The sequence below is a fragment of the Metopolophium dirhodum genome, chromosome 4, assembly GCF_019925205.1.
Source record: "Metopolophium dirhodum isolate CAU chromosome 4, ASM1992520v1, whole genome shotgun sequence".
Taxonomy (NCBI): domain Eukaryota; kingdom Metazoa; phylum Arthropoda; class Insecta; order Hemiptera; family Aphididae; genus Metopolophium; species Metopolophium dirhodum.
The window spans coordinates 16,353,268-16,376,610 of record NC_083563.1 but is presented as its reverse complement, the minus strand read 5'-3'; the positions used below and the strand labels follow the sequence as shown (position 1 = coordinate 16,376,610).

Genomic DNA, 23,343 nt, shown 5'->3' with positions numbered 1-23,343 from the left:
AGCTACGTTCCACAATCCATCAATTTATAAAACTTAGAGATCTGTTACCGGTGAAAACGATGCATATGATTTATTTCGCCTTCTATCAATCCATTATTCAGTATGGGGATCGAGGTGTGAAAGATAATTATTTAAATCCATTACAATAGTGAATAAAAATAGCGTAGCAATAATAATTTTAGGTAAAAAATCCTTGGAAGGTTCAACGAAACTAAATTATAAACTTCTAGGTGTTCTTCCTAAAATTCATGACTTTTTAATATTAAAAAATGTATAAGGAACAATACCAATACAGTTGATTTTTTTAAGTATAGAGAACTATAAGAGTTTATAATTATTTACCTGAGATATACTAAAAAATCCTTTGAGCAATCTTTTGTAGATTATTTAGGTCCAACCTACTTTAACCAGTTGTCAACATTATCAAAATCAAAATATTCATTATGGCTTATTGAATGAAAAAAAAAATCGTATACCTATATTACGCTTTTTTCAGAATTAAATATTTCTTAGTGAAATCCGCATTTAACGATGTTTGTGATTCTTATATAATATTAAATCTGTAAAGTGTTTTATTTTTAAGTACCTATTTAATCATGTTCTTAGATTGTTCTTTGATATTTGTGTATAATTTTAATTTAATTTTTCTTATAATTTATGTACGATTACTTCATTACTCGTTAACGCTCTACTCCACCACAAGCCTAGGAGTAGATATTATATTCTTTATCTCTGTATATATTCACATTATGTATTTTTAACTTATAAAGAAATTTATAAAATAGAATAAAAAAAAATCAATAAATTTACCAAGAATCCTAACTAATAATTAAATAATAATATGTATTTTTTTGTTTTTTAGTCAAGTATACGGTGGAAATAGTCCTTTTTAAGGGTTTAATGCTTTAATATGAGAAAATAATTATAATAATTATTAATAATTCATTATAGGATTCGATTAATCTTTTTATTTTATATAAGCAGCTCTTCCATGGGTCATGGCCATAGTATGACATACTACTATAAGCAGTTTTTTTTTTATTCAATAAAAATGAACGAGGTTGTTCATAAGACCAATTAAAAAATATCGGAAATACACAGATACAATATTTTTTTATAAGCATTTAAAGTTAGAATTTTGTCAAAATTCGTCTAAATCGAGTAAAATTTGAAAATTATTTTGTTGGTTAAAATTCATAAAATGTTTGGATAGCCGGATAGGTACCATTACCATAAATTACTAGGTACCTACTTGAAAATGTAGATTTTTCCTTTTTATTATATTTCAAATCCATTTCATTTTTCACTCAGAATCATTATTTCAACAATGCTTCTTAACTTTGAAGACAGCAATCCAAGTTTTTTCTATATTATATAGAATTATATGTGTATAATACACGTATAATAATATTATATGACATTTTTGATAATATTTTTTTAAATGATTACCTATATATTATGTTTAAATAGATTCTACATACAACATAAAATCAATCACTACTAAAAGACAATCGATTAATGTAAATTATCTTTCAACAAAGATGGCATGTTGTATAGTTACTGTTATTACAAAAATGATGCCGTTGTTAATGAATTTGATGAACGACCTAAATAATTTCTTAATTATCACGATGAGATATCTGGAAGAATCTTCACTTAACAATACAAACTAAATGTACTTATGTACCTAAACAGTATATTTTATGTATAGAATAAGGCACCTAATAAACTAAAAATAAATATATAAATAGTAAACATACTTATGGTTTTAATTATTATGTGTAATATATATATATTATTAATACAGACAAGCCTTTTTTGGATTGTATCTATGTTTCAATTCACTATTTATTATTTTGAAGCACTAATGTATCCTACTTTCAATGATGGCAGAAACTCATATTGATTTGCCAAATATGCACATAGAACACTTACCTGTACGTTATGACAGAAACCACTTTACTATTAAAGGGTCGCACACAAAATGGATTAATTTAATAATCACTAAATAAAGTTTAAGAGACCTTAGCTTACTATATTGAGTACCTAATGACTATACTAGGTGATCCATTTAACATAAGACACTCATTAAGAATGTCAAAAACTATTGACGTCTTTGAAAATATTTATTACACGATTCCCAACATAATTTTGTACAAAACACATTTTCTATTCATTATTTCAAAGCAGAGCATTCATCAGACAAGGTACTTTGATGTATAAAAATCAAATTTTTAAGTCATTAGTGATTTAAAAGTTTAACTCTGATATTTGCATCTCTCAATCAAAAATCAAATACAATTTAAATGTTTATTTCTAAAATTATTAATATATGGAATATGGCATAATATAATATTTTTATACATAGCACACTTTATATTCTACTAATAAATTGAAAAATAATAATTTATAATTGAATATACATATTTCCGACAAATTATGTAATTATCCATTTCCTTAATTATAACCTCTTAATTTACTTCATAATACCTTGCTTTAGGTGAATTTGTTTAATAATTAGATAAATATAGGAAGAATTTAAAAAAAATACACTAAATTGTATTAATTATTTTAATATGATCGTTTAAATTACACGAAAAGGAAACATTGATGTCAAACAATTTTCTTAAAAATCAGAATTATGCTTTTTTTGGATGCAGCTTTCTTCTTTCTGAATTCAGCAAACTTGGTCCTCAGAGCTGTCCTCTTTTCGCTTCTCTCGTTAGCCCTGGCAAATTGATCTGCAGTGGACAAATTTCCTTTTAAAGCATGTTTCTGGTTCCTTAAAAACTTTTGACAAACCTGTAAAAATATTTATGTTAGAGGAAATAATATAATTATTAACATTTAACGATGTTAAGAATATTTTAATTTGAAACTTACACCACGACGTGATTCATGTCTGTATTTCTTTGGCCTATAAATACCATTACGATGGTCCTTACGATCTGTATAAAAAAAAGTTAATAGGTAAATAATTGTTATAAGCATTTAAAATTAAAATCTTACTTTGGTTGTGATTGGTATGATTCTTTGACTTTGCCATTTTTCAAGTTTAAATGAATATAATTTCTGAAAGAAAATAATCATTTATAGTTTTATTCTGTATATAAGTTGAATATACAGTGGCGCACTTGGGGGGTCTACGGGGATTAAACCTCCCTGACTAAGATTTAGCTTCGCCAAAAATATTTCATATTGATTTAGATATAAGTCGTCTTAGGGGTATTTTAAATTAATAATTTTATTAGATGGGCTGTAGCACCACTGAATTTTTACCCTAGTTGTGCTTATGTGAATAGGTATTACTATTTACTGTTGTTATTCCATAATAATTTACAATATTTAATTTATATTATATAACTTATAGTGACATTTACATATTTTATAGAGCTAAAGAGGTCCAGATAATTCATTCAGATATAAAAAAAAATAGAGCTATTTAGTAATATTGAGACTATTTTTTTTTTTTACCTACCTACCAAATAACTTTTTTTACACATTAAATACCTACTCTAACTGAACATGGTAACCACTGTGGTCCACATAATTTATTGGACAAAGTAGTTTTACTATGGAAAATTAAATATAAATATTTGTTTACAATATTTTTATACCAAGTATTAATGTAAATACAACTGAAACTAAGTTTTATTTTTAATTCATAAAAGATATTTTATCTAATAAGTGCCTATATATTTTTAATCAGATATCAGATTAATTCAGTGTTGAAAAAGTTACTTAAAAAACATTTTAAATGAAATTACTTAACTTTTCATTCTAAATAGTTACTGTTACCTTCACATTACAATAAACAAAAAACAGTTCACATGTGATGTATTTCTCTAGTATTTGTTGTCATTTGACAAGCTACGTTTGTAGAAATATACATAAGTTAGGTAGATACAATTAAAAAAATAATAAACATTTAACAAGTGTAAACATATAATATACAACAGTTATTAATTTAGAATTTATCAAACTTTTTGGCATATTTCGTCTTTAGTTGACACATTTTTTTTCTATTTTAATAAATTGTGTGTAGGTAGTTAGGTATAGTGAAAATGATGATGAAGTCAAAGTTTGACGGTCAGAGTAGTTTCAATAGAAATGTCCTATACATAAATTTTCAGTATACTCAATAAGTAGGTATACAAATTATAGACATTTAATAATTTTAGTATAATGATTATTTTTTAATTTACAATACTTGAAACAGTAACATGTTATCTTATAGAAATTAGGTATCTTATCGTATAATTTGCATTAGGTATATTTTCGTTACATGGAAAACATTCTAAAGAAATTACCTTACGCGATACAAATTAAGTACCGTGTTACTTTCGTTACATTACTACCAAACACTGTTAGTATTGTTCATTATAACTCCATCAAGACTGTACTTGTTTTTGTAAACTACAATTTAATTATTTTTCATTCTTATTTAAATCCATAAATTACAATCACAGCAAAATATATTCAACATTAAATTTTGGACTTACATAAAGTTGAGCAAGTAGGTACCAAGTAATAACTTATTTTGTAAAAAAGTATAAGGTACAGTTTGGTTTCTTGGTTTTCAAATGCAAACATTTTTAATGTGATGTTTACGTATTCTTTAGATAAATTTTTATTACTTTTTTCTAGATGCAATGATGTTGAACTAAGTGTGTACAAAATGAGTTAAGGGTCTATAAGGAATAATTCAATTTAAAAAAAATGTATATATTTTAAACAATAGATAATTGTATTTAGTCTGGACTAAAATTAAAACATCTTCGTTTTTAAATTAATTTAGGCTTAATTTTAAAAGATAGGTTCCTAACCTAATATCTGGACCATGTGACACGAGTAATTTGGAATGCGAAAGTAATACATTAATGCTGATTAGTTTCTGGATAATATTGATATATTTTATGTACAAACAAATACTATGCAACTTAATAAAACAACAGTATACTTAATATAATCAAAAAAAAAAATATTTTTAAATTTACCTTAAACGCGAAGAACACACAGTGTACACGACGACGTCGAAAACTAGAGAATGTATATGGTATATGGTACAATCACTTTATCCACTGTCACTCGTGTTTGCCGTTCCGTGATCGAACCTAAACAAAACACGACGCCATTTATATGAACAATTTGATAAGAGTTCCTACAAATTGTAGATAATAATATGTCAAAGAGGATAGACACAATTTTTACTACCTAACTTGAAAATATAAAACTTTTAAAATAATTTTAATACATATAATCCTTCTAAAACTATTGTTGAAATTGAAAACAATTAGAAAGTATAATCGTTATGCAAGTAAAAAAACATGTACACATTTTGGATGTAAAATTCAAAACCCAATTTTGAATTTCACACCATAGCCATTGCAACACTGTAATAAAACGTCATTTACTCATTTATTTTCTGATAAAAATTTTAGAAAAAAATCAATTTTATTTGTGTTTTGTTATTACGTCCGATTATTATTTGTGTCGACAGTTATAAATTATTATTTTTTTGCGGGCGCACACGGAGAACAGTGATCCAACGAGTTGGTTGTATTGCCGTCATTATTTTATTATATTCCAACCAATTGGTATAACATCGTTTTAAGTTTATTGAAGCAGTTATACCAAATCGTTCAGGATGGCTACATTGCCTTCCCCAAATGAAGTGAGAGAAATAATTAATAATAAATTGAATTAGAATAGTCTGTTTGAAAATGAAAAAATAGCTGTTTACCTAATCAATTTTAAAACTAGAATATTTTGTTTTGAATTAAATTTTATTGTGATTTTATAATGTGTTGTGTTATTAAATGGGGTGAATTGTTTACTACTTACTTGACTCCACCCTAAAATCAATTTATTAATAATATGTATTTTAATTTTATATCTTATGATTGTCAAACATCAAGGTTATATTTTGAACCATTTTTATTAATGTTCAATGTTAAATATATTTTATGCTTAATTGTAGGTAGCTGGAAGTCACTTCCCAATTTATGAAGCACTTTATAATATGGTGAGTAACTACTTTAATTTAAAATAAATTTTTTTTATAATTTATAATTTAAAATATAAAGAATTAAGCCTTGAGCGCAACAACTTTTAAATTCCATTTTATAAAACTGCTGGACGAGCATAAAACTTTTTGAAATCCGTTGATATATTATTAAATATGTAATAATGTATATTATTACAAAATAGTAGTAACATTTTTTATTTACATTTACCTATATAATTTAAAAATATTTTTACAATTTATTGTCCTGAAAAGTTTTGAACAAAGAATTATCTGGTTGTTGCTTCTAGCCCTTCATATTTATGTCTCATACATTTTTGAAAAAATCAAAGCATGTGTTATTCTGTAGGACTTAATGTACCTATTTTTAATTTTTAAACCTTTTTTTCCTAAATAAATTAAAATAATAGAAGAGAATACAATATACAATTGTTTTTTAAATTGTTTACTCATATAATTATAATACTAGAACAAACTTCCAAAGCTTAGCATTTTAAAATAAATTCAACTTTTTATTCTATGTTTAAGTAGCTTAAGTATAATCCATTCTTGTGACTGTAATCTTCAGATATTTATTCAAAATGAGTATTTAATAGTATTCTCCTTCCCAATTATCTATTTTTAATATTATTTATATGTTATATATTAGCATTATTTTTTGTTGTAATGTAGATATTGATATTTGACTTAGTTGTATTTCATAGTTATCTGCATATTAGATGATTCTAATTATATTTTTTGTTTTTAGGTGGATCCTACAAATAAAGGAAATATTGGAGCAATGGATGCAGCAAATTTTCTTAAAAAGTCTGGTATATCACAAATCATACTTAGTCAAGTGAGTTCATTGTTTTTATGTTTATTAGTTAGTATACATTTTTAAGAAAGAAAAGTACATAAGTACTTACTACTTATGTACTTTTCTTATTAGAATAAAGTAAAAAAAAAATACAACACAATTTTTTTGCCTGTTTTGAAGATTTGGGATTTATCAGACCCAACTGCCAAAGGTTTCCTAACTAAACAAGGATTTTTTGTGGCACTTAAACTGATAGCATTAGCACAAGCTGGACGAGAAATATCAATGATGAACATTACTCAACAAACAATACCACCTAACATGGTATAAATCAAATTATTGACTGGCTGTATGAAAATAATTTTAGATTTTCAATTATTTATATTATAGGGCGAAGCATCAAAACATATAGCAAGTAAAATCCTAACAGCAGGTTTAGTTACTACTGTTACTAATATGAATGACTGGTCAATGAAACCTTCAGAAAGAATGAACTATGATAAAATGTTTGAATCATTGAGGCCAGTAAATGGAACAGTTGCTGGAGATAAAGTAAATAGCATAACATAATAAATTACATGTAAATTTTTATTATTATCTCTTTTTAGGTTAAGGGATTGCTAATAGATTCCAAACTATCAGTAGACACTTTGGGAAAAATTTGGGACTTGGCTGATATGGATAAAGATGGAAAGTTAGATCAACATGAATTTGCTGTTGTATGTATATTAAAGTATTCACTATTAATCTAGCTTTTCTGAATGAAAACAAAATGTATTTTTAGGCAATGCATTTAGTTTATAAAGCATTAGAAAAATATGCTATTCCTAGCGTTTTACCTACTGAGTTATTACCTCCAGCAAAAAGAAAAGGTTCCACTATGGCTAACTCACCTGTACCTGTTTTACCAGTGCTTACTTCTGGCGCTACTTCAAATCTAGTCAAACAACCACCAAAAGTAAGTTTTTCGATTAACCTAACAAGTAAAAACCAATAAATTTCATAACTATTTGGCTAAAATATATTATTTTACTTAGGTATACAATTTCTTTACATAGAAATTAAAAATATTTGTATATTGTATATCATATAATTTTGAATTGTGAAGACTTAGTTTGGTATCAACAAGAAGGTACTGATCAATATTCATAAATTTCAAGAATTAACATTAAGTTTAGAGAAACATATGTTTGAAATACAAATTTAAAAAGTATCTAAAATTGTTAAAAGCAATTCTCCCGTTAATTTTTTATACTTATATTATGATGCTATTTTTTTTTTTATACATTTTTAATAAAATATGGTATGTTTCATTTTTGTCTATTATATTATAATTATATATTTTAATAAGAAAAAAAATGAACTAAATAATATATTGTCTGACAAAGGGTAAAAGTGAACTATTTTAGTTGCAACCGACAAATGCCACACAAGATATGGGCAATTACACCCTTAAGTCTGAAATTACCTTTCCACACGAACCATGCATACTACTTTTTTGGTCACACCTCTATAACCACCGCTATCAAAATTTTGGAAATAATGAACTATATGTGAATTGACTACTAATGGTTAGAATTCTAGGGTCAATAACTTTTTTTTAATAATGCTTTGTGAAACTAACTTAAGGTAAAATAGTGGTAGGTATTTTCTTTAAATTATGTCACATTATATTATGAGCTTGAAATTATAAATTACTAATTAGTAATAAAAGATGAGAAAAAATATATATAATATATAAAATGCAATTTAGTCATATTATATTATGGACTACATAATATAGTAATTGATATATAATTAAGCTGTTAATACAGATTTTGTTATTACTTATTAATTAAATATTCTACCTTGTATTATCAATTCTTGTACTCTTAAACATTGTTTTAAAATTTAAATTTATTATCTAAGTTTTATATAATCAATGGATTTTAAAATTACGTTTAAACCAATGTTTAGAGACCAATTACTCCATCTATTGGTTTAGTGCCATTACCAGCTACATGGGTAGTTACTGTAGAAGAAAAAGCCCGTTATGATTCAATGTTTTTGGAATCTGATGTTGATATGGATGGTTTTGTATCTGGACCAGAAATCAAAGATAGGTTTCTTAAAACTGGTATTCATCAATCTATATTAGCACATATATGGTAATTTTTAGAATTTAAGTCATAATATTCTAGATTTTAGTTTTATTAATTATGAATATTCTAGGAGTCTTTGTGATATTAATCAACACGGAAAGTTGGATATGGATCAGTTTAGTCTTGCTATGTGGCTAGTAGAACGTAAACTCAAAGGGATTGATCCACCAAATACACTTTCTCCTGAAATGGTACCTCCAAGCAACAGGACTATTACTCCATCAAATGCTGTTCAAGTAAGAATATTAATAATTATTAATTTCTTTAAAAAAAACATGTTAAATACATTTTATTAAAACTTGGAATATGCTGCTTCTCTATCAATAAACATTTTAAATCCAACCCATACAAAAATCCCTATGACAACAAAAACCGCATAAATATATATATCTTTTTGATTTGAAATATTTAGTTCTTTAATTAATTTTATCTCCACTATTCCAGCTAAGTCATCAACTTGCCAACATCTAAAAATTGAAAGGTTTTATAGTTCATAATATTAATGTTTACCAATATCGGTACTTGTTTGTTACCGCTCAGCCACCGAGTTATGTATGATTTATCAACCCGTCACCTGTTTGGTGACTACATCACCAGTCTTTACCTAATCTATATTCCAAAATGCTTATATTTATCTGTATATTTAAGATATCTTACGTTTAGGTTAGTCTAGTAGGTTATCTAGTTATGGAAAAAGGATTAATACTATACTCAGTTTCAAAAGAGAATATAACAGTTCTGCGCTCATTTTTCTTCTTCCAATGGTCATTATGCCGTTATATGGGAGATGCGTGCTTGTCGTTTTATCGTAGGCATATAATTTAAAGTGGGTACCTATCTTACAAACATTTGCTTATTATAAAATATTGTCAAAACTTAATTTTATAATTTATTTCCCTCAATATTTAATAATGGCATTCAATTTTTACTAGAAAAATATATTGTTAAAACAAATATAATGTGTGACATTTAAGGATATTTATAAAACTCTTATTTTTTTTACATGTAATTATTTTGGGGATATTAATAAAATTATCAAATATGTTATTATTAATTTTAAACAATTGATTACTATCATTTAAATTTATTTCAAAGTATTGTATCGTATAAACATTTTTATAGTACAGCGGACACTCGACCCGGTGATTTAACGGCAATAACAAACAACCGCAATATTTATATTTACGTAAATATTTTTTCATCTTCTTCAGTAGTATTTTTAATTGTTAGTCTATTTAATATATCAATTGTTATTCGTTCATTGGATAATAAAATAATCTGGTTATTTACCCTCCATTCATATGGGGCATCTAAATTTAAATTCCTATTTATATATTGAAAGTAAACTAATTAATACTGTTGTATTTTAAATATAATCAATAAACTAATTTGATTCCTAACCCAGGACATGTTATAGTTAGTTGTTCATTTAAAAATGTAATTATCACTGAACACTCTACTTTTGGTGGCAGTTCAGGTATTATTTGTAATGGTGAATATATACCAGCAGAATTATTTACTTTTTCTTTTACATTCCCCTGCATATCTTTTATCTCAAATACATCATTGTTATTACATTTTACCTTGAATAAATAAACTAATACAAATTAAAAATGCTTTGTATATCACATGATTATGTTACTTGACAATGTTCAATCATTACTCTTATTGCTTTATTCATTATTGTAATACCATAATAACCGTATAAATTTAATAGACTACTTTCACATGGTAAACCAGTATCAAAAGCAGCCATTAATCTTTGTAAAACGTATATTTTATTTATGTTCTTTTCATTTTTAATATTTACTTCATTAATGATATCGTCTATAATTAAAAAAATCTTAGTTGGTGATTTTTATTTTTTTTTTTTTGTGTTTGAAGCAGATAAAATTTATGTCTAAGTAATTGAAACTATTTGTTTCATTAAAATGTTAATTTATAGGTATTCTTAAATTATTGTAACACATATTAAGCAAAACATTAAAAACATAGATTCTTATTTACCTTTTAATGATACAATACAATGACCAAATTTAATTTTTTTACCCATCACATCACATTTGCTACATAATGACCATTGAGTCCATTGATTCCAAATTTTCAAATTTACATCCTCTATACTTGTGTTTCCACTTGTTGTATAATTAAAAAAGTTAGTATTGTTCAACTAAAATTATTTTATACATTTATATTTATTTTATTTAATAATGAATTTATTTTTTATCTACTTACATCAATTATTAGCTCTTTATCATCATTAATAAGTTCAATAAAATAAGGCCCCGCTTCACTATTAGATATTTTACATTGATAGAAACCACTTTTAGATTCATCCATATTTATTATAGTTAAAGACAAGTCTAATGGTGAAACTTGAAAATAATCATTTTCTTTTATTAAGCTTAAATTATTTGAATTTCCTATCCATGAGTAATACCATACATTTTTGTGATATACATCATTAGGCGAAATACATAGTTCACATTCTAAGCTATTAATAGTAAGGAAATTATTTGCAATTATATATATTATGCATATTATGTTAGTTAAAATCTGACAAACCTCACTACCTCAGAATTTCCTGTCAAAACACGAACTGTGGTACTTGCAAAATGTCATATTTTGACTTCTGCCCGAGAAAACCTAGTTATGACCAACATAATTTTGAGAAAAACCGTAGCAATTAAACGTTTGAATATTTCACAGTAGGTACAATGTTTTTTTTTAAATTACATATAAATAATCATAACATAAATACTATAATTTATATTATACCATAGTATTGGTAGTATTGTAGTGTTAATTTTAAAAATAAAAATAAATAATTAAAGAATTCACAATTTAAAAATGATTATAATATAATATATTAGATTTACAATAATAGTACATTAAAATAATATAATTTAGGACTCCTCCTGCTGTAGTATGATTCCAATTAGATCAAGTGTGTACTGTGTACACCAATAGTATAAAGATAAGATTAATCGTTGTTCAATTGATTTTACAACACAATCAATATGATAAAAAATAGTTTTTTATAATTGTAATAAAATCCAATTATTATCATAATAATTGTTTCTCACAACGGTTTTTCCATTGCCAAACTATGTTGAATACAATTACCTGTTATTGTCTAGGCTAAAGAAAAAATATGACTGCTCAAGTAATGTGGGTAGTTAGTGTTTTGTCTGGGTGTTTCTGAGGTTAACTCGCTTTTGTAACATATATATATTATTATACTATGTGTTGTAACATTTATTAAGAATTAAATTACAATTAAATGTATTACCTTAAAGATGAGCTTCTAAATGTAGTTATTACTTTTGCTTGGAAAATATTATTTTTGTTAATACTTTTAAGAAGCTCTTCTAAGCACTTATAATACAAATCCCACAATTGTTTATTTTTATTGATTTTTATAATATCGTTTCCTGGATAGTCAAGATAAGAACCTGGTTTTGGTCCTACCTGTGAAATTCCACGCGTTTTATTCCAACTTTCTTCTAGAATATTTTTTGTTTTTTTCCGTAAATTCTTCCATTTTGATTTTAAATCAATAGATATTATATTTTCTGAAAATATTAAAATAAGTATTGCTGTAGAAATTATCTGTAAATATATCATTTTAAGTTAATATCTTTCTTGATTTATTGTGTTATGATGTTTAATCAAAATAATTTAATTTGTTTAATTAAACAATTTTAAAATTAATTCTAGTAACCAAAGCTAGTAAATAATATTGTTTATTTCTTACTGATGGCTGTTAGGAAAAGATACAACACTCAACACCATTTACAGTTTTTTCCACAGAGCAGTGTAGTATTCTTCATATGAGATAAATCAGTGGTCCTTAATTCTCAACCTTGCTTTCCTAATTGGACTCGCGGAGGTTTTTATAATAAGCCGTAAATGCATAATTCACTTGATATTATTATTTCGGCATGATTTATATGAATATTTTAAATAATTGTATACCTGTGTATATAATTTAAAATGTTGTTCATATTTTTTATTATTTTAAGGGTTGCGAAAAGTTAAATTTAAAATTTTAGTTTTGGTACAATGAGGTACAGTATAGTGGATTTTTAAAATATAAATTATATTGTGCAAATAAAATTGGTTGTATTTTGAATAATGATTATATTTTCTTAAGATTCTAGAAAAGCCTCCTCCAATGTATTCAAATCCGGAGTTGGATATGATTCAAAAAGATATTGATGAACTAGTCAAAGAAAGACTTATTCTGGAAACAGAAATTGCTCAAAAAGAAGCTGATTTGAAAATACGTTCTGGCGAAGTCAAAAGTTTACAGGTAAATGATTTTCTTTTTTCGCATTTGTTCATTTAAATTACCTTATTGGTCTCTGTCAATGGCTTTTCACTTGGGAGGGATAGAGTATGTCTAGCACACTAGTCCCCTTCTCTAAGAAGACAATTTTCACGTCACTTCAGTGTGGCATGGTAGAGCAATCAGGTTCGAATCAATGACTGCACGCATCATGGCCAGCTGTATGAAAATGATTTCTGATTTAAAAATTTGAAAGTAATACTGTTAAAGAGTATTTTTAATACTGAGTAGATAATTGAGAAAATATGAAAAACATTATAAAATCAATACACTCATAAGTATGTTATTAAAATATTATACATTTTTATTTAGTTGTAAATAAAGTTATGTATATTTTTCATTTGTAATCTTTATGCTTATCATCTTATATAATATATAGTTTTGTTTTAATTTGTATTGTATTAATTAATACAAATGTATTTTTAGGGAGAACTAGACACCTTGTCTGCTACTCTAAAACAATTAGAAAATCAAAAAGGCGAAGCTCAAAAACGACTGAATGATCTTAGAAACCAGGTAACTTAGATTTATACATGAAACCAAAATATAACAATTGAAAACTAAATAACTGATTAGCATTATATATTATTTTTTATTATTTGATTAACACAAAGAATGCGTATTTACTAATTCATAGTCTTAACATTTTGAATTTGTTTTGCATTCTAGTCATGTACACTGATTTTACTGATTGTCTGCTTATTAATTTATTATTTTTATTCCTCCTTTTAACTTGCATGTGCATATGTTCACAATTTTAGACTCTGTTGGTAGAATATGAAATAATCAACATCAATCAGAAAATTAAGGCTGAACAAGTACAGGTATTTTATCCTAAGCCTTAGCTTTTTTCATCCATCTTATTTTTATACTTAACTGCATGTTTTTTAATACACTTAAAGTTAAAATTTAACAAGATTACTTAGAAGTTCTATGATACAAGATAAAATTAATTATAGGGTAAATTGTGGTTTCCTGTTTTTTCTATTATTAATACTGAAAAATAAAACCATGGTGGCCAACACTGTTTTCATTTTTAATTATTATTAATTTATATAATTAGGTTCAACTTGTATGGTAAAATTTAACCTATTTACAATAACTATTATAAATAAAAAGAAATATAAAATTATGTTGCAACTATTGACCTGATCATCAATTTTTGGTTGTTTCATAGTTCTCATAATATTTAAATCAGATTAGTACGTGCTTATTAGTTGTTAATTTCTTCTTATTTTTTTTTATTAAACATTAGATGGACAATCTAGTTATAATTTATGTTATGATATATTTTTAGTTTTTTAAGGACTTATTTGTATGATAGAAAACTACCAACAATAATATCTTATGGCATATGGGTATTCCTACCATTATATCTGTTATGTGGCAATTAATTTTTTAGTGAATCAACACTAGGGTTAGACTGTACCAGTCTCGAATATAGCGTCCTGTTGTTCCGATAAAGTATTTCGGGACGGCTAATTGTCCCAGAATCAAACTTCAATAATTTATTTTAACATATTGCCCCTTACTAAACATTTCTACTAGAAAAACAATAATGTATTAATAAAAGATAAAAGTTAATTATTTGATTGTTTGACAAAATCTATTTAAAAATTATTTTCTGGCTTCTTGACGACAATTATTGATGATTATAAGTATTTGTTGTTTTTATGTTCTCTCACGACATTTTTTGTTATTACTTATCACTAATTGATAATTTTGTTAGTTACTCATTCCAATTTGTAACGTTGAGCTAGTTTTTGCCTTATAAACGTATGACATAGAGTGCTGACCATTGTCTGTGGTATTCTAGTAAAAAAAAAGTAATGAAAATGTTGGTTGACCGTGGAGAAGTGTAGGTATGATTTTCCAATACAAATTCAAAATAAATGTTTGCCCTGGTTAAGTAAAATAAAATATAGCAACCCAAATCAAAACTAAATTCTATGCTGTGAAGATTTCAGTATGACATCTGTAATCTCAGTAAAACGCATATGAACTGGAATAAAACCACTCTTTGAATCTCTTGTTCTGTAGTCCAATTAAATAAGCTCAACCTAAGCTATTGCCTATTACTAATTGTATTTTCATTTGGTCTGAATTCATTTTTAGGAGTTGGGAGCCACTTTTTATCCTTATTAACTATTATTTATAGTAAATTAATAAAATATATTATTACATTTTATTCAATAGGTAGACAATCTTCGCAGACAAGCTGATGAACAAGAACTTACCTTAAAAGTGCAAGAAGCAGATCTTTCTTCTAAAAAACAAGAACTTGAAGAGCTTAAGACTCTAGAACATAAACTTGAAAAAGACCAGGCTGAAATGGGCAAAAGATTAGATGAGCTGAATAACATGTTGCAAAATTCACAACTACAAATAAGTCAGGTAATATTAATTATAGTAAAAATGTTTAGTACATTTTTTAATGTCATAAGTTTTATTAGTTTAAGAACAAAGTTAATCAATTGGAGGAGAATAAGCGTCAAATGGAAGATACAATTGAGTCAACAGAAAAAGCGTTGGCTGAAGGAAATGTTTATGCCATCCCAGATTCTTTATTAACATTTAATTTAGAATTCCGGGATCTTGAATGTAGTAGACTTCTAGGCAAAATTGTAAGTTACTTTTAGTAAAGAACATTGTCTTAATGTTAGTATTTATTTTTAGTATTATCTTATTCCTTACCTATTTTATAGGTTGATAATAAAAATTCTTTTGAAAATGTAAATGGTTTTACTCCAACAAACGGAACAAGTGGATCACGTGACGAAAACTCATTTAAAACAGGTAATTAACACAATTAAGTTTTTTTTGTATCTTAGAGTTATTTAATTGCTTAAAATTTGTTCATAGATTTCTTCACAAATAATGATGCGTTTTCCACAAACAATAAAGCGGTACATACAATTATATAATTATAATATTATGATACAATTCTTGACCTATTTTTATTATGCTATAGGGGACTTTTTCAAATGATCCATTCACTTCATTTGATGATTCTAGAACTAGAAGTAAGTTTAGTATTTTTACAAAATATATCACTGAATTATAATGTACAATATAGTATTAATTTATTGTCATATTATTTATCACAATACATTTATTTTTAGGTCAAAGTACAGATCCATTTGGGGGTGAGACAAATGTATCCAAATTGTCTGATGTAAGTTACTTATTCTTTATATAATCTAACAAATTAATTAATTCAATAAATAACTATATTGATCACATTAAATTAATACTTGTTTTAAATTTAAAGAGACATGAAGATAAAGATGAGTTTGGTTGTGATCCTTTTGCAATACTACATGCCCCAACAAGACCAAGTTCAGCACCACCTCCACAACGGCCTGAAAGCCCCACTCCAGCACTTCCACCTAAGAAAGGAAAACAACCACCACCAAGACCTGCTCCACCAAGGCCCGCACCATATCATGCACCAACATCTCACAACAGTTCTTCAACAAGTTCAGAGTTTGCCGATTTTGCAAATTTTAGCAGCAAGGTAATTTATTATAGCAATTTACACCTGGTACACATATTTTCAATTCCTTTCTTAATTTCTTAGGTACTGGTTTGTTATTGCTTCACACAAATGTGTGAACATTTTATTGTTCAGCCACTCAATAATATTCAATATATTGTGTTAATAATCTAATCATTTTATGGTTTTCAAGATAAACATACTATTATTATAGGTATTATAGGCAGGGCCGGCTCAAGTGAAAATAGTGAACTAGACAAAACAAATTTTACCGCCCCCAACAATATAATTTTATTTAGTATTTTGAAAATGCCGCCCTCTTACTAAAGTGCTGCTTAAGTGCCGCCCTAGACGTGGGCCTATGTTGCCTACCCTTTGAGCCGGGCCTAATTGTAGCCAGTGGTGGCATGATGCAGAATTTTTGGATAAACTGTCCCATCTATAAACTGGTGGGTGATATATCACCCAAATCACACCCCGTAAATACGCCACTGCCTAGAGGTGTTTTGGGGCACAGCTTCAAATGTTTTTTTCTAATAAAAATGTGTGGGTGGATATCAAACAAACACGTTGCTAACCCATTTATAAAAATAATTCACACCGCCACTGATTGAAGGTATATTTTATAACATGGGTTGATTAAAAACCAATAATCAATCCGACACATCAAACACTAAACACTTTAACAATAACCCACTTTGGATAACCATCCTTAATTTTAATTTTGTTAATATAATAATTATACCTACTTTTATAAAAGTATATTATTATTATTATTATTATATTTATAATTTTTGGAAGTATTTGATACATAGACGGCCACGTTTCTACCAAGTTAGTCAAGATAGGTGGTATTTTTCAGTTACTTAGTTACTTTGATACAGTACTAAATATATGTATATATATTTATACTAAACGGTAATCAATGTATTTGGTATAGGATGGGCCGGTCTATGGGAAAGTTCTTTTTTTCCCCCATGGTAGCATTGACGCTGCCGGAATTGCTTGTACATTGCTTTGACAGCACCACCATCATTTATAAATCAAAAAAAATTAATACATAACAATTTAACAATTTATATAATATTACAATATTCCTAGGAAGCCGGAGACTACTTTCCTTAGCGATTGCTAGCCTGTATATGTAGGCTCCGGGTTGAGTAATAGGTCTATGCTTACATACTATTAGTTATTATTATGGATGGCGGGGCGATAACAAACAAGTATCATTTCTTATTATAACTGTCCAAAGTTACTTTAAAACTTCCTTCATTGTGTTGATTGAATGTTCTTTTAGATTATGTGGTAATATGTATATTTTATACACTTTGAGTTTCTTTGAGGATTATAAAATTATTTTATCAGAATAAACAAAATCATTAGGGGAAAGTCAAATATTAAATCTTTTTTAAAATATTACCAACCCGGTTTTTCAAAATAATATGATTGGCATTGTTAAATTATTATACAATGGTAAATAATATATTCAATAGGTATAATGTAAAAGTGATTATTGTTACATTAGTAGCTAGTAAATGTGGCAATTAATTGATAAAGATATTGAATTTGGTTGTCTTCTTATAGATTATTTAAAAATTAATACATTTTAACTTAAATAATGATCAATATTATTCTATGTTAGAATTTTTCCCCTATTTTAAAAATCTGATACATATAATAACTAGAGCTCTGAAAACCAAATGGGTTAATGTTTTGTTACACATTAGAATATTTTAAATATTTAAAGAATTTACTCCATCCTAATTAATATTATATACATATTGATGATGTATAGTGATTATAAGAAAGTTACTAATACAAATGTTTTTATTTTTTCTATTTTTTTTTCTATTTTTTTTATTATTTTTAGAAATAGATATGATTTTATTTATTTTTATTTAGGTTTTTATTTTTTTTATTTTTATTTTTTTATTTTTATTATTTCTTTTTTTTCGTTCCATTCTTAGTTTTCACAGAGTATCAAGACAGAGCCTAAATCAGTTTCACAATCACATAGTTTTGAATTCACTGAAGATCCATTCAAAGACTACAGATATGAAGATCCATTTAAAATTGATCCTTTCTCGGATACAGGATTTGAAACAGATCCTTTTGGTGACGGTGCATTTTCTTCAGACGAATCCCAAAAAGTTAATGTTAGTGATGAACAACTCGCATGGGAAGCCCAAAACAAATTTAGAATGGAAGAAGAAAAAGCGCGTTTAGAGCAAGAAAAAGCAGATTTTGAACTGGCCCTAAGGCTTAGTAAAGCCACTCCTTCTGATAATAGGTCTAAAATTTTACTATAACAATAGAAGTGTGTAAAATGCAACTACCAAAAATTAAACTTTGTATTAAAATAATATATTAATTTATTAGTTATCTGAAACTGTAATAGGTACAATAATGTACCAATTTTATTTTTATTTATTATTTAAAACTGAAAATCTAACACCATTCTACTCAGCAAATTGTAGTATTATATTTTGTTACATACATTTTTAACAAATTTTAATTATTTTAACCTCATAGAAGTCATACATTTTTTTCAAGGTGATGTACAAATGATAATTTATTAGATAAATCTGCAGTTCTGTATCACTTTCTAACCTTAAAAACAAGCATTATGATATGTTAAATTTTAATTTCATATGGTTTTTTTCCTAAGCTTTCAAATGAAAGTTGGAACAAATACCTTGAAGTTAACTATGTCTAAAATTAAAAAAATTATAAAAATTATTATAGTATTTATATGCTAGCACAATATGGAAGTTAAGTTGTTAACATTTAGACTAATATTAGATTAATAATGAGTCCACATTTAAAGTACTTAATGTTGAGCACACTGCATATGAATACATAATCTAGAGTATTTCTAATGCTATTTATAAAATTATGTTGTTACCATTAACAAATGTAATTATTTATGGTTCTAGACGGTATATTAAATCTAATTAAAAAAAATCTTCTAAAAAGTAAGTTTAAAACTATAAATGATTAACGATTATAATAAATATTTACAGAATTGTAGTTCAAACACCACTGCCCCATATCCTTAATACATAATATTATGATGTTACTATAATAAGTAACAGTATAATATTATAATTTATAATAATTACTGTTAAATATTTACCTATTAATAATTATCATTATCCTATTATTTATTTGTATCTATGATATTTTACCTATATGGAAATTGTAGCCTATATTGTTACCATGTTAATTGATATTTTTATCTCTCTTAATTTGTTATGTATGCTGTAATGATATTATTACATCACAGAATTCTTAACATTTTTCTTAAAAACTATAATCATAATAAATAATAATGTAATTTGTCACAAAAAAACGAGTTTTAATCACAAGTATAATATTTACTTGCATAATAATTATTATGAATCAACGGCCATCAATTTTATGTTTTGTTATATTTTATACACTGTTGTTATTTTTAATTGTTGTTATGGAACATTTTTAGGGGCAAATTATGTAAAAGAATAATTTGTTTATTCTAAATACGAGCTTTTGAATGTATTTGTACATTTTTTTTTATATCTAGTAGGGAAGAGTATAAAAAAATTATATAATATATCAAACGTCTTCTATATCCTCCTAATAATTCTTTATTTAATATAAAAGTGAATAATAAATCATGATATTATAATCAATAACAAATGAAGTTAAAACGGCCATGCTTACCTCACATTTTCACATCTATATAAAATCCCAAGTAAAATTATTTTGTTTTATTTTCTTCTGTTGTCCTTTAATTTATATAGAATCGTATTATGTGACAATTATACAATAATGTTTAGCTGCTGTTTCGATACATTTTTTTATTTTCCTTGTCCTAAATAATATAAACTTTTATTTTTAAGATTTAGCTGGTAATTAATCGTTATTGGCTATAGTAGGATATTTTTTAGCATCATGACAATATGTTAATTGTTGGAAACTAATACTACTTTTCTGCATTCCATTCGTTGATAAATGTGTATAAAATCTAACAATAAAATGATTGATATTATTAATAATATTTGTTTTTTGTTATTGTGATAATAACCCGTTTCTAGGATTATCTATTTTTTATTTGTTAAAAGCTAATACATATTAGATTTTATTTACAGAATTAGTAAATGCGTCAACAATGTTTTGTATTAAAACTTTGAAACTATGAAATAAGATTTTGAAATGGGAGGGGGGAGCAAAGTAAAAAAACTGCAACCGTTCTATTACTTGATAAACGCAAAAAATAAGAATAAACAACATTAATATTGTCAATGTGAAACCAATTAAAAAGAACACCTATATGGCAATTTTTCAACAGTTGTATACCTACTGATTATTAGTGAAAATTAACGCCAAAACACGTTCAAAAATATATTTTTACATTGAAATTAGAGAATGATTGGGAACACAAGTAACACGTTTAGGACTTTAGGTACACATTTTTTCAGACACCATAAATGAATGCGTACTTCCTGTGGCGTATTTAATATTTTTTGTAGGGGGTGGATGACAAGAATTTTAGCTTACAGATTACGATGTAATAATTATAATATAATAATAGACATGTATTTAAAGAGCCAAGAATGATTTGTTCTCATATCCGCCCCCGTAAATACGCCCCTGGGTACATCATATTTTTTAAATAATACCATATATTTGAGCACCAATACGTTTAGGTATACCGTACACCTTCACATTATTTTCTTTTTTATTTTATAGATTCTATTAGCGTTACCCAGGAGACACCACAGGGAGGTTGGCTCATAATCGTTTCCCCAATTTTTTTTTTTTTTTAACGAATTTAAAAATATTTTTTGTTTTACATAATACTATATTAAATCGTTGGGTCATTACAAAAATACTACATTTACTTAACTCAAAAATCATATTTAATTTTATTTACTGATATCTTATTTATTATAAAATTTTATTTTTTTCCGATATAACGTGGACCGCGATGTCATAAATATTTCCTAATATTATTGTCAAGTTTAAATTCATTATTTTTTATTTAAATGTATTCATGTTATGTTACAATTACGTTTCGTTGGCACAACAAAAAAATGTTACTCTCGTATTTGTTTATTTTAAATTCACTACATTTAAAATTACCAATTTTAATGCACTTTTTACCATGACGGGTTTCAAAAACTTCAGTAATATTCAGTATTTCAGTTTATGTATTATGTTTACTCAAACGTTCTCTGAGTAGACTGATTTACCAGGTAAAATTATAAAATACCTTTAATTCTATGTTTTCAAACTGTGTCTATTTGTACCCAAACGTATTGGCTTTTAGGTCCATGTGCGATGTACCTAAACGACAATCACTCTAAATAATACGGCCAATGGGGGTGGAAGGGCATGCCCCCCCCTTGGCTACGCCACTGCATTAGAAGTTAAACAAAATAGCAAAATAGTGATTGAAATACTTTTATATTTTTATAAAATTAAAAGTATAAATATTATTATAAATAAAATGAAATTTATTTATATAATTCTATTGAAATAGGTAAATATAAATATATAATTGGAGCGATGCAAAAAATTGTTTGGTGATTTAATTGGTAAATGGTGGGTGGCCTGGATAAATTTGGGTACCTATGGCCGAATTGCACTTATTTTAGTCGAACTGCACTTAGGTTTAAAAATGGTAATGGTCGAACTGCACTTGGGTAAAAAGTAGGTAGTGATCGAACAGCACTTGGGCTCAAAAAAGGTATTCCGACAAAAATATCATGCATTTGAAGGGGTTAAACGTTTATAATACACTAATTTCCCTTCCCACTTACAAGTTACAGGCTTAGGACTGACAATGATTTTAATTATTGGTGTAGTTAAAAATGATTGTTTTATACATACCTACTAAAGCCCTGCAAGGGCCGGGCCAACCCGACCCAGTCCTTAAAAAGCCCGGCCCGTAGTGACATTGGACCTGGCCGGGCCTTTGAAATAAAATAAAGGGTTGGTCCGTGCTTTTTTAAGTCTTGAAATTTTATTCCGGGCCGGGCCTGGGTTTTTTTTTGTACAATTTTTCGGGCCGGGCTAGACTTCGAATAAGTCAAGGGTTGGACCGGGCTTTTTAAGGATTTTTCTTCGACAATAAATAATCACTATTTAAAATAATAAATATTAATGATAAAATCGACTTTGGTACAGATAGATACATATAGAGTATTAGAGTATATACTCTATGAATAGATACTAGATAATAGATACAATCACAATGAATATAATAATATATTGATTGGTGGGTATAATAAAGCTATTATATGCCATAATAATATATTTTTTTTCACAATATTTTTTGGACCAGGCCGGGCCGGGCTCGAGGATAAAATGTATGGACCGGACCGGGCTTTTTACGAGCTTAGCATTATTTTCGAACAGGGCCAGGGCCCGAAGATAAAATTGATGGACCAGACCGTGCCGAAAATTTACGGCCCTTGCAGGTCTATAATACCTACCATTGTTCATTATGTTATTATAATATTAATCATATTAAATCATCAAATATTA

The 23,343-nt window shown here is 26.5% G+C and overlaps 2 protein-coding genes across 3 annotated transcripts; one reads left to right on the top strand and one right to left on the bottom strand.

Annotated features, from left to right (window-relative positions):
- Nucleotides 1-2,557: 2,557 nt before the first annotated feature.
- LOC132942452 (large ribosomal subunit protein eL29) lies at nt 2,558-5,145 on the bottom strand. Its single transcript, XM_061010849.1, has 4 exons — nt 4,998-5,145; nt 3,010-3,072; nt 2,884-2,948; nt 2,558-2,802 (listed from the first exon to the last, which is right to left on the bottom strand). The coding sequence occupies exons 2-4, from the start codon at nt 3,044-3,046 to the stop codon at nt 2,614-2,616; spliced, it is 291 nt and encodes a 96-aa protein (XP_060866832.1). The 5' UTR covers nt 3,047-3,072; nt 4,998-5,145; the 3' UTR covers nt 2,558-2,613.
- Nucleotides 5,146-5,358: 213 nt separating this feature from the next.
- Nucleotides 5,359-20,847, top strand: LOC132942451 (epidermal growth factor receptor substrate 15-like 1). 2 transcript variants are annotated; one of them, XM_061010847.1, is made up of 20 exons: nt 5,359-5,674; nt 5,981-6,025; nt 6,774-6,863; nt 7,005-7,148; nt 7,215-7,376; nt 7,433-7,543; nt 7,609-7,782; nt 8,781-8,971; nt 9,036-9,201; nt 13,122-13,280; nt 13,743-13,832; nt 14,078-14,140; nt 15,513-15,710; nt 15,770-15,940; nt 16,022-16,112; nt 16,179-16,222; nt 16,288-16,339; nt 16,439-16,491; nt 16,588-16,833; nt 18,780-20,847. In XM_061010847.1, the coding sequence occupies exons 1-20, from the start codon at nt 5,648-5,650 to the stop codon at nt 19,119-19,121; spliced, it is 2,619 nt and encodes an 872-aa protein (XP_060866830.1). In that variant the 5' UTR covers nt 5,359-5,647; the 3' UTR covers nt 19,122-20,847. The 2 variants fall into 2 exon arrangements, with proteins under 2 accessions (XP_060866830.1, XP_060866831.1); XM_061010848.1 differs by lacking the exon at nt 14,078-14,140 and having other exon boundaries at nt 5,363-5,674.
- The last annotated feature ends 2,496 nt before the right edge of the window (nt 20,848-23,343 follow it).